A 12,343-nucleotide genomic window follows, 5' to 3' on the forward strand; every position below is an offset into this window, starting at 1 on the left:
CTTGCCACATCAAGACCTTCCACTCGGAAATCCTGCCCATATGGGAGATTTTCTTTGCTGGCGACATGTTCCTTCTAATCCCGATTTCCTGACATTCATCCATATTCGTTCTTCCACCCTCCGTGGGTTTCTGTCTTTTGTGTCTCTTGGGTGTCTCTGTTTGGTTATTATATATCTGTTTGGGTCAGCGGTGAGGTGGATTAGCAACAAATGACATTCCCGCTCTAGTGCCTATACTGTGCATGCAATGCATTCCTATTCTTATCAAAGTCCTACACTCAATGTCTGCCTGGATTCCTGCCTTCATCTGTCACCAAGAGTGTTGGCCCAGGCAGAAAAATGTTATAGATTCCATACACGGTTGCTAGAAATCTTAAAGAAAGAGCAGAGTAGTTGAGCAGTTAAAGTCTGACTTTGATGTGGTCAGTCTTTGCAGATTTTGCAGAAGTCAGATTTTTACGTGAAACCTACTGCTTCGCTACATCTGGCAGCTTTTTTGCAATTTGCTAAAAACTCTCTCTCCCTCTCATTCTCTGATCCCCTTCCCTCTCGTGTGTTGCTGCTGACAACTACCTAGGATGTGCCAGATTGTGAGAGCACTATTGTCATGCCAGTCATGTCTGGCCCCGGCTCTGTGAGTCAGCATCATCCTGCTCTGCTATTTGCCCAAGGCCAGGTTCATTAATTAGAGAAGATCCCTGTGGGAAGGTCTGTGTTTCTCTGCCCGACGTCCCTCTCTCATTACAGCTGTTTGTTAGAGTGGGACCCCGGCAACAACACCGGGGGGCCGGGGACCATTACATAGCAGCTGGGGTGTGGAGTGTACATCGACATTGTGGAGGTAGAAGAGGTGGAAAGTTGGAAACAGTCCAAGAGACACCAGGCAGACACTGACACACAGCGTATGAGGATTACTGTGCTTTGATTTTACATGACAGCTTTGACCTTTGAGCTCTTATGCATACAGACACCAACCTTTCTTTTATTATAATGTGCAAGTCTTACTATTATAAGTTTATATATAAAACACCACTGGACTATGTAACCTTTAAATAATAGTAGTATTGGAAGCTACTACATTATCATAATCATGAATATTCAGTGCTTAATAATCACACCTTCCTTCCCGTCCCTTGCTTGAAGAATCAATCAAACTGCCACTCTCTTGCCAGGAATTGACTTCAAATACATGCGTATCACTCTTTACACCTGAGACGCTGTCTGATCCATGCTTCCGTTCTGACATGTACTTTCCAGTAAGTTTGCAAGCAACAAAAAAAAGATATTCTAATGCAAGAGCAGACGCACAAACACAGCAACTACAACAACAGCAGCAGTGGCAGCAATTAACAAACTTAAAGTTTAATACCCCATCCAGACTTATTAAGCTTAGTGGTGGAAATATCCACCCAGGGATTCATTTAGGAGAAATTAGCTAATCCTAGAAACAGCCACATACAGCAGCACACAACAACAGATGATTAAAACACCACTGAGATGCAATCAATGCCCTCCATTTTGCTGTAGGACAATATAGAGCTGTATTTACTTGTGAATAAAAATGTCTGTTTTATGGGAATTGGCAAACACAAACAAAGGACACATCATTATAATGCTGGTGAACACTGTTAGACACATATTTATGTCTGAAAAGAAGTAATAAAAAAAGCTTTGCATCGGGTACAGTGACTCATACTTTGAAAGTACACATAAGAGTGAGATATTTGGCTGCTGGGCTAGAATTCAGTCCAGGCATGTGATGCATGGCTGGGAAACTCTGGAATATATTTTAGTTTTTCTGGGCTGACATTTTACACTCAAAGATCAAAGTGCTCATCTCATCATTTTGTCGTGGACACCGCGGGTCTGTGTGCTCACACGTGCATGTGCTAGCGAAAAGAAGAGGAAAATCCTCAGAGGTCAGCTCCAGCTGCTTTAAAGAGCTTAGCTCGAAGGCGAACTTTACAAAATATTTGTAGAATTATGCAATGTGACCATTGAGACAGGGAGTGAGGAAACCTCGCCGAGAGACAGCGTGTTGGACAGACTCACCAATACAATGACAGCAGCCGGCCCAACGAAGGCATAAAGCAGCCCGCCCTCCAAGGATAACCAGCAACTAGAGAAGAGAGAAAGTTTTTTAAGCACAAAACACAGCAAAAACAGGATAAAATATCACTTCACCACATTCCGATCTCACATTTCACTTGATGTGAATGCCAAGTACTTAACCACAACAAGTACACAAGCAATTAAGGATCACATTTACTCAAATTTCCTAAGTGAGGGACAAAGCAGTCATTTCTATGGGTGTGTAAGTGCCGGTTTCTGTAAATATTGCCCTCAGTGCCGAGCACATTTATTATGTATATTACCTAAAACATATCCTCAAACTGTAAATGCTCTCGTGAAATTTCATTTGGTGTGAAAGCTATTGAGACTTAATGAGTTTAAATGTGTCCTCCAGTGATGTCATCAGAGCACACTGAAACTCCTCTGTTGTCTTAATTGCAGCTCAATAGAAAAGAGAGATGAAGAACACACAGCCCAAAAGCTAATATTCAGTCCTCGTATTAATTGAGATGTTGAATAAAGAGGGAATACATTTGTAAACATCTTGTGAGATATGTTTTCACTGAATCAGTTACACCATTGGCTGGGTAACACAGCCCAACAGTAACTGTTAATAGTGCCATTTGAATTAGCTGCCACAAACAAAAGTTGCAAAACAAGCTTTATGCCGCATGAATGTTGAGAGGTCTTGAATATGATTTTGACTCAATACAAATTTAACACATGCACTACGCTTTCCATCTGACATTTAGAGATTAAAAAATTGCTCAAAATCCCCTTTCGAACACGTAAAGTGGATAATCTTGTCACCTCAATGAGATTAATTTTATTTCAAAGGTCCTGAAAACCTATTCTCTCAATCAGTTTCTAACTTGAGTGATGGAGTCTAATATAAACAGTTGTGGTTGTTTCACATAGGGGATTTAAGAAGCTTTCTTTGTTGCTTATTAAGTCATGAATATTTAAAGTTAAACAGAAATACTTTTTAAACCTAGGTTTTAGGGGCTTTAATGTGTTTTCAACAGAATCTTGACAACCCCTCCAACAAGTGTGATCAACAACATTGACTTGGACTTCAGTCCCCCTGTGATGCAGAATAGGAATAAGCAGTTTTAGAAATTGGATGGAAAGATGGATGCGAGTAAAACAGAATGCTTTGTTGACACAAAGAATGTGAAAAATACATTCAGAGTTTATATATTCAAACTGTTTATAGCAGAGCCTAGACTGAATGAATCAATGACCACCTCTGGTAAGTTATAAAATAGAATTGTATAATAATACAAATTTAGACCCTGGCTAGAAACCTTCAGGGAAAATGACTGACTATTTCAAACAGCAAAGGGAAACTTGGGCATGCTTTGAATGGTAAGCAGGAAAGGCGGAGGCGATGGGTGGTTCTGTGCCTCCAGACCATCCAAACACAAATCAGAGGTAAAAACTGAGTGATGATGTCCAAATGGAATCAAGATTAGTGTGAGGGACAGGGCAGGGGGTCAGGAAGCAGTACTCACTAGCTGGCTGTGCCGTAACCTCTTGCTCTGGTGAAACCCACTGACACTGCTACAACTAGGGCTGGAAGACCTGCAGACAGAGAAAGATCAAAAAGGGTGAGACAAAGGATAAAAGGAAGCCTTAATGGGGACAATGAAGCATGTCTGCAAAATAAGATTCTCCAGTGTGACCAACTCCATATCGCTCTTCCTATTAAAATGCTAAGCAGCCACGCAATAGCACGTAACTTGTGCATATGTGATTGAAAGTGACTGAGTGCTCTGTAGGTAAAGCCCAAGTGCTCCCTGTCACAAAGGTCTAGCTGTAGGCATGAAAACTGGGCTTAGATCCCAGTTCACTGCATGGGATGGAAGCACTGATTTAGCATTTAAGCAGTGATGGGAGGAGTATTCAGATCCTTTACTTCAGTACTTGAGTACCAATACTGAAAGTAAAAGTCCAAAACAATAGAAAAGTGTCATTGGTGAAATTTAGTTTTTGTTCTTGTTCTTTCACTGTGCAGAATGATGTATGTGCAGAGTTTGACACCAGAAGGATGTTTTTTACATTCATCTGCTGAAAGTAAAAAGGTTTCTCTGTGGGGCGGGGCCTACGAGCATGATTTGTGACATCACAAATAATCTGGAAGTCAAATCCTGGTCCAATTTGCAATTCATGTAAGTGTGATGTAGAAACTTGAAACCAAAGACACACATTATTGTTCCAAGCAGACTATTTGTCTGTATACACATCTGTCTCCAAAGGGTCACATGATGAATCTGACGGATCATGAGATGATGAATGGGAGAGGACAGAATAAATAGTTCTGATACACAAATCTCTTTTGAACAGTTATATGAACCTGTGTGAAAGGTTTAGAAGGGAAATGTATCTGTAGTGGAACAGCTAACAACAAATGAACATGACAAGGAGCCCCACCTACATACTGAGGCTTTGGGCCTTTGTATTGTATTTTATAAGCTAAACGTGTTTTTAATGTAAAGCCTTAATTTGAAAAGAAGTAACCAGTTTCCTCTAGCCACCAAATAAATGCAGTGGAGTAAAAAACTAGAACATTTTCCTCTAAAATAAACGATTGGAAGTATAAAGTAGCATACAATGGAAATACTTAATTAAAGTACAAGTACCTCCCAGTTATAGTTAGTTATGTACATTTAATCAAGCACCGTACTTACTTTCCACCGTTGCATTTAAGGCCATTCTTGTGTACATTAACCCTGCCATAGGCAACCCACCCATGTAGCATGCCTGTGCGTGGGCGTGTGAGTAACACTCCAAGCATGTGAGACTAAAAAAGTTTGAAAAGAAATGTAAGGTATAGCTTGAAGTGGTCAATAAGTCATGGATTAATTAGCTAAATCAAGCCATTTGTGTGTGTCTGCGTGTGTGTGTCTGTAAATGAGAGGGAAAGAGAGTGAGTGTCACAGAGCACGTGCTAGGAAAAGGAGGAAATATGCTGGCCCCGTAATGAGCTTGGCTCTGAAATATTCATGTAATTAACAAAGCTGTGATTATGGCTGCAAATGAAAAGCAATTAGAAAAAGTCACATTAACATTAACAAATAAGATGGTGGGGAGCCAGGCTGGTCCACTAACCAGCATGCACAAAGTTTCAATTAGACAGCAACAACATCAATCTAGCATTTATCGATATATAATACAGTAATCACGCACCTATACATAATGCATACACACTTCACTGTTAATCTAACACAGATCCAGTCACACCCCAAATCTCCTGTTTCCATGGTAACTGATTTCAATCACATAAAATTGTGGAAAATTGGAGAAAATTGTGAAATGGATGCGAGGAGGATAAGCTGTTTGATCCCCTCCACTCTGCTACACTGTTTTGTGTATTTCATGTGCATTTGGAAGCGTATCGGATAATTCTATAGTTTCCACTGCACACCCAGCACACACACATACACAAACACGCTGTGTTTCAGTATCTCTCCCACTATCTGTGACTGTACAGCAATCTATACATTCTTCCCCCTCTGTATCAGGTAAGGGCATCAGTGACATGGCAGATTAGACCGGTGGGATCAATATCGAGTGAAATGAACAGTGTGTGGCGATGGTGCTGGGGGGCTGGGGTTGTAATTTCTATTTCTTGCTATCTCAAAGCATCTTGCCACTGTTATGCAAATGTTATCATATGTTACATCCCTGGCGCTTGTTGCATCAGGTTGTAGTACACGGAGAGGACAGCATAATACAGTGACATGGAGGGTGAATGCAACAGAGGTGATGTACAGCTGAATGGCACAAAGAAGCGAGATTACCTTTACTCTGAATGTGTATTGTGACATGCTTTGTCAAAGCATGTAAAAGTGAATGTCTAGCTTTGGCTGTTTAGATAAGATCACATTAGAATCTGCATCTGAATATCATTAAAGTGTATGAAACATAGGATGAATGAGAAATGAGCAAATGAAGGTTATTAAACATAATGCAGTCAACAATTTCAACACTACAACATAAAAATGCCTGTATTGTTGCTCTCCATCACCTATTCATGTCACACAACAGTGGTTCAATCAGCATCCAATTCATGAAAGCGCTTCATTTGCTGGATGCTGGAAATCCTCTGGCACAGAAGGACAGTTTATATTTCCAGTAACAGCAAGAGCAGAAACTTACATTAGCAGCTAAGCGTTAACAGTGAATGCTGAAATGATACTGAATAGTCTCTATCAAAATGCAGTGACTACCGAAATTCAAGCCATTAACACACAATGTGTTGGCACAAATGACTGACTGACATGTAATCTCTCAAAAAAACATCAGCAATATACCATACAAAGTACTTTAAAGAAGGCTAGATGTTGATGGCTGAAGGTTGTTGAAAGACAAAATTATTGTATTACAAATGTCATTGTGTGTATGCACTCGTCGTGCTCATATGCATTTTGCGTGCACAGGAATGTACTTCCATGCGGTGTTCATTTTGTCAGTTAAAACTATCACAATAAAAATGTGTTTAAAAAATAGAGACTAAAGACTAAAACTAAATAAAAGTATCCTTTAAAAATAAAACTACAACCACATTCATTACAATTTTCATCCTCCAATAAAGACTAAACAATAATGCAAAAGATGGACGAATGGACAAAACTAATTATTGTTTTAGTGCAAAGTCTTGTGCATGTACTAAGTGTAGTGAACATGAAGGAACCCTGTATCATTGTAATTGGAACTGCAGTAAAATAATGGATTTTTGGAAAGAAGTAAAACATATGATGGACAGGATCACTTCTCCAGAGGCCCTTTGTCCTAAGAACTACATTTTAAATCTGTACCCATCTAACTTAAAACTAAGGAAGAAGGAATATACACTTGCAGATATGTGTATCTTGCAAGCCAAATGGCTCATTGCTCTTTACTGGAAGAAAACGAATAGGCCAAGTATCAAAGAATGGGTCAATGAAATGGCATCATGTATGGTATTAGAGAAGATAACTTACATATTGAGAAATAAACAACATTGTTTGAAGAAACCTGGAAACTTGAATGTTTCCATCTTCCAAACTAGTTTCCTCCACGATTACAAAAAATGAATCCAAGGAAGTGATTGGATTGATCGATTTGAAATCAGTAGAGGAGGACATCAAAAGTAATATTGTAACTAATTATTTTTTTTGTAATCGTTTTTGGTTCCACTACTAGTTATTACTGTAATATTATTACTAGAAATGAGTTACTGCTCAACCCTGCTGAAGAATCACACATAGTAACTAACGTCACTGTTTAACCAATAATGAAGGAAAAGTAACTTCACGGACTAAATATCTCCAGTCCTTCTCAAAATTAGATCAATGACAAATTCATTCAATGTTTGCTATGATTGTTTGCAGTGATGCACAATCAAAATGCCAGGAGAGAGCCAAATACTTAACAAAGACACCTATGAATTTAGCTGTGAAACGAATCTAAAAATGAATCAAAATCAGGTGCTAAAATGAATACAGCAGCCATGTGTGTGTGTGGTAATGTGTGGTAGTGTGGGAGCTCACCCCAGCCGAGGCATAGAAAACGCTTGCGAATGAGTCGTGACCTCAGTTTGCCAATGACGGCCAGGTAGGACTGCCACGCCTCTGTCAGCACCCAGCAGAAGGACGCCAAGAAGAAGAAATGCAGGAAGGCAGCAGTCACAGTACAGAGGCCCTGCAGTGAAAATAAAGGGAGATAGGGAGAGATAAAAGCGTTGGCGACGTTTTACAAAGAAATAAAGAAGATAGTTTCATGAGAGGTGTCATAATGAATCATCTCTTAGGACAATTCAGCAGAGCAAAGTGAAACCTCCGCAAAACAAAGAGGACAAAGTGAAAAAAGGGAGTCTGATGAAGCACATATTGTTTAGAAGAGTAGGAGTTCAACCTGGCTCGGCTGTGTTACTCATTTTGATCGATACTGACCACCACACACTGCAGTCTTGCTTAGTCAGAGTACACAGTGTGCCGTGTGCCAAAAAATGTCAGCGTGCCACTTTGATAACTCCACTGTATCAACTTGGTCTACCGTTGAGCCCAGTTTTGTTTCAAAGCATTATGAAAGGCTTGGTCAAGAGCACTGCTACCGGGATCATAAATGTGCTGACAAGGTTTACTGTGGAAATCAAGTTGCAGTGTGTGGGAATAGAATTCTCTCTGTGTGTTTATCTGTGCACAGCACCTTACCTTGCTAAGCGTTTGAGATTGTCCCACCAAAATCAATAAATTGGAGGCCAAGATGGAGAGGCAAAAATTCACTAAGATGATGGATCTCTCCGACCGTATATACCTACAGAGCAGAGGACGAGAGAGTGGCAGAGAGGGAGAGAGAGAGAGAGAGAGAGAGAGAGGGGACAGACATGTGAGATAAGTATTAATGACAGATTGATGGACTGTACAGAATCTTTTTGGACATTGCAGATTCATTAGCTTGATTTTACCATCTGTCATGTGTGTTAGCAAAATCTAATCACCACCCCCTGCTGTAGTTGAACCATTTGTTCCTTATTAGGCCTCACTGTAGTTTTGGCACAGCAGAGGACACACACAAAATGCACTTTTATGTATTGTTAGGCTTCTGCATGGTGATCGAAATCACCACTTTACTGTTGCGCGTGTACATGTACCTCCAGAAGGCAGCGTAGATTAGCAGCAGGATGAGCAGAGCTGTGCAGGAGACCCCACAGCCCACCATGAGGGGCACAGAGGGCATGCTGGCAGGACCCATGTCCTGAAAAAGAGGGTAAAGGAAGGAAAAAGGAGGGATAGAGAGGGGGAAATGGATGGTTAATAATTACTGCAAGGCATTATTCCACAGGTGTATTTTGCTTGACAAACCCTAATGTTTTGCTTTTGTTAACAAGTTACATCTTATTTTATTGTAACAAAAACAAAAAAATACAACAAAAAAGGACACTGGTTATTTAAAGTCACAGGGAAATGGCATCTGCAGCTTCTGTCATGTTTATACTGGCTTCGAGACCATGCGTCATAGGGCTTTACATGGATCAGACACTGCTTGGCTTTGCTATTAGAATGCATGCATTTATTCACTAAATAGGGTTACTATTGGTTTACAGCAATGCCACTACAGACCTCCAACCCTCCTGGACAGTAATTCTCCTTGTCTCTAATTTCACAGATGTGTGAATATGACTGTCAAATGTAAGTCTGACTATTCTTTTTTTAAAATCAGGTTACCAAGGAAACTAAATCCTAGTTTGGAAAATAATTTAATGCTAAAGTACTTAAATACTTAGCTGACCTTGTCAGTGTAGTTTGCAGCCAGAGGATTTTCATTCTGACATGACAAAACAATAATCATGTTTTCTGCTTTGAAAAAAATTATATAAAAAACAGAAAACAAAAAGACAACCCATCTGATTTTATTTGATGTGCTTATAAATGGAAATCTGGAATTCAAATATGTGTGCGGAAATCTCTTTTCTCAACTTTGTGCTGATTTTTTTGTTGTACCGCTGGCTTTGAGAAGGGGCATCAATTTCAGAATGATGTGTATATTTACAAAAACCAATGAGGTATAGCGCAACAAATACCAAATCTTGTGTGGTAATGCTTTAAATATGCTATGTTTGAACTGTACAGTTGAATATGGGTAAAAAAAGATTTGCAAATCATTGCATTCTGTTTTTATTTACTGTTTACAAAGCCTCCTAACTAACGTAACCAGAGGCACCACAACATCTGATCCCGCCATAAGACACGGTAACAAGTTGACACTGGATTTACAATAAATCTGATAAAATGTGTAATATATTCTGACTGATCTTATTAAAGTTAATAACACTCAACCACCACGTTGCCACCATGCAACCCTCCTCTTTCGCTCTGCTTGACTGCAAAAAGATATGAATATGTCTGTTACTCATAAGTCAGCTTTATTTTTCCCTATTACGCTATTGCCCTTATTGACCACAATGTTAAACTTCCTAAACAAAAAAACATTACTTGCAGCGAAATGACAGTGAAATGCACCCATTTTGCCAGATGTTTGAAGCTAGTTTCTGACAAGACTGAAACAAGCCAGTATTTACCCATGACGACCCTGTGTTTAATGTAATAGCCAGTGTCATACGCAGGGTTAATGTGCAAAAAGGGTATAAGAGCTTAAAGCCAGATGCATGGATAGATACATAAATAGATAAGGAGGGAGAGCAATAACTGATAAAATTGAATAAATCCAGTCAGATTCTTCGCTTGTATAGATCAAAGTAATTGTTGGCACACTCACTTTGCACTTACAGTATCTATTAACTCTTGTACTTCCTTAGCTGCAGTCCCATTGGTAGCTCCTTTTAATTACATCCCCTTAATTACATGTAATTACCTTTAATTAAAATGACAAAAGTCTGTCAGATGGAGCCGGATAATACCACGTAATTACACTATTGTGAAACTTGTTGTTTGTTCGGAGTATCTTGACCACTTTTCTGATGTCACCTACAGACCTTGTAATCATAATTATAGTTTCAATTTACTGTTATTTACTGCAACACATGAATACTTATTCAGGTAACCAACCAACTGCCATGGTAGAGAATGTACACTGGGAGCCCTCTGAGCACCCATTTACACCCATTGTAAGATTTCTCATGTACAAGGTTAAAACCACTAGACCATGGCGCATAATTAAGCGATTTAGGTCAGGGTGTACAGCGCACCTCTGCTTTGACTCTCTCTCTTGAGGTGTGCCTATGAAAGGATGAGGAACAGACAAATGAAGCTGTGTGGAGAGCATACACCCCGCCGTGTCCCAAATGGGCTCTATGTTTGGCCTGCTTTTAAGTTCTCAATCACACAATTTACCCCAATTTACCTCCTAGAGTGGCTAGCCTTCCCTTTCATCCCCAAGATTCATCACTGTGTACACACACACACACACACACACACACACACACACACACACACACACACACACACAAGGTTTTACTGCAAATAAAGTACATGCTCACACACAAAACCACGTTCAGGCAGATGAGCCAAGTAATTGAAAGTCAGTGTTTAAGCTGTGTGAATGTGTGTGTCTATTTAAGATGATCTAAAGGCTGAGGAGGAAAGCAAGAGAGCGCACATAAGAAAGGAATAAAGAATGCAAACTGAAAGGAAGGAGTAGGATAGAAATTCAGAGAGAGAGATGGAGTGGGAAGAGAAAGCAAAGAGTAGGAGGAGGAAGCAATAGATAGGGAGAAAAGAAAACGAGCGAGAGGCAAAGCTTCCCTTTTAGTGGTTTTCCCTGGCCCATCAAAGGAAGCCAATTTCTCCAGAGGAAAATGGAATAGGCTGGAATACCAATATGAGCACACACACAAACAAGCTGAGAGGAGAATGGAGGTGAAACCTAATCAAAACCACCTCATAAGAAAGGAGAGACCCACAGAAAAAAAAAAAGAGAGAGACTGGATATGACAAGCATCTGCTTCAGGAAAAAAGGGAGGCCTACGAGGAGAGAGAGAGACAACAGAGACTCAGTGTGTTTGATATTATGTAGAGAGGAAGGTCAAAGGATACACAGGCATTAGTGTTTTTTTGAGGTCTGACAGATCAAACATGGGGATGCATGGGGAATGACAAGCAAACACACACGCACGCACACACACACACACACACACACACACACACACACTTACACAAGCCTATTGAATTTCCTTTTCTCTCTCTGTCTCTTTTACTTTGTCTTAAATTAGCCTCTACCAGACAAGTAATGGAATAAATTACACTCTTACTTCTAATTTACTCAATATACATCCTCAAATTGTCCCCTCAGCTCTTCATTGTGTCAATTTGCTTAATTGCTACATTTAGGTTATATGTGCGTGATGAGATTAAGCGTCTAATTTCATAACGTGGAAGGATGCTGCAAAGGAGGAAATGGAAAAGAAAAAAGGAAACACCCGCACCATCAGACACACAAAAGCAACACATCAGGCCTGGGTGTCACACAAATGCCCTGCTCTAAATAGATAGAGCGATATTATGTTGCAGTTGGAGGGGACATGTGTGTGTGTGTGTGTGTGTGTGTGTGTGTGTGTGTGTGTGTGAGGGGAGAGAAAAGCACAGAGAGAGGCTACAGATTAGAAAGAGTGTGCTGAGGCTCTGCTGTATACGGCCAGGCTCCCATGGGCAGCTTGACTACCATGTGATGGAGAAGATAGCTATTTTCAGCTCAGGAAGTTTAACCTACTTATCTCCACTCACTGACACTCCGCCCCGCCCCCCCCACTCCCACCTATCCTGCTACC

At 40.2% G+C, this 12,343-nt stretch overlaps 1 protein-coding gene across 23 annotated transcripts in view; it reads right to left on the bottom strand.

The window, feature by feature from the left end:
• The window catches only part of adgrb2 (adhesion G protein-coupled receptor B2), a 212,352-nt gene that overhangs the window by 39,476 nt on the left and 160,533 nt on the right, over nt 1-12,343 (bottom strand). For all 23 annotated transcript variants that reach the window (XR_007882303.1, XR_007882301.1, XR_007882302.1 and 20 more), the window contains 5 exons: nt 8,711-8,814; nt 8,271-8,373; nt 7,608-7,758; nt 3,588-3,657; nt 2,053-2,119 (listed from right to left, as the gene is read on the bottom strand). Coding sequence is in view for 20 of the 23 variants with exons in the window: in XM_051390074.1 (XP_051246034.1) it covers nt 2,053-2,119; nt 3,588-3,657; nt 7,608-7,758; nt 8,271-8,373; nt 8,711-8,814 (495 nt within the window). In the remaining 3 variants the exon portion in view is untranslated. The remainder of the gene's footprint in view (nt 1-2,052; nt 2,120-3,587; nt 3,658-7,607; nt 7,759-8,270; nt 8,374-8,710; nt 8,815-12,343) is intronic.

Source organism: Dicentrarchus labrax, unplaced genomic scaffold, assembly GCF_905237075.1.
Source record: "Dicentrarchus labrax unplaced genomic scaffold, dlabrax2021, whole genome shotgun sequence".
NCBI lineage: Eukaryota > Metazoa > Chordata > Actinopteri > Moronidae > Dicentrarchus > Dicentrarchus labrax.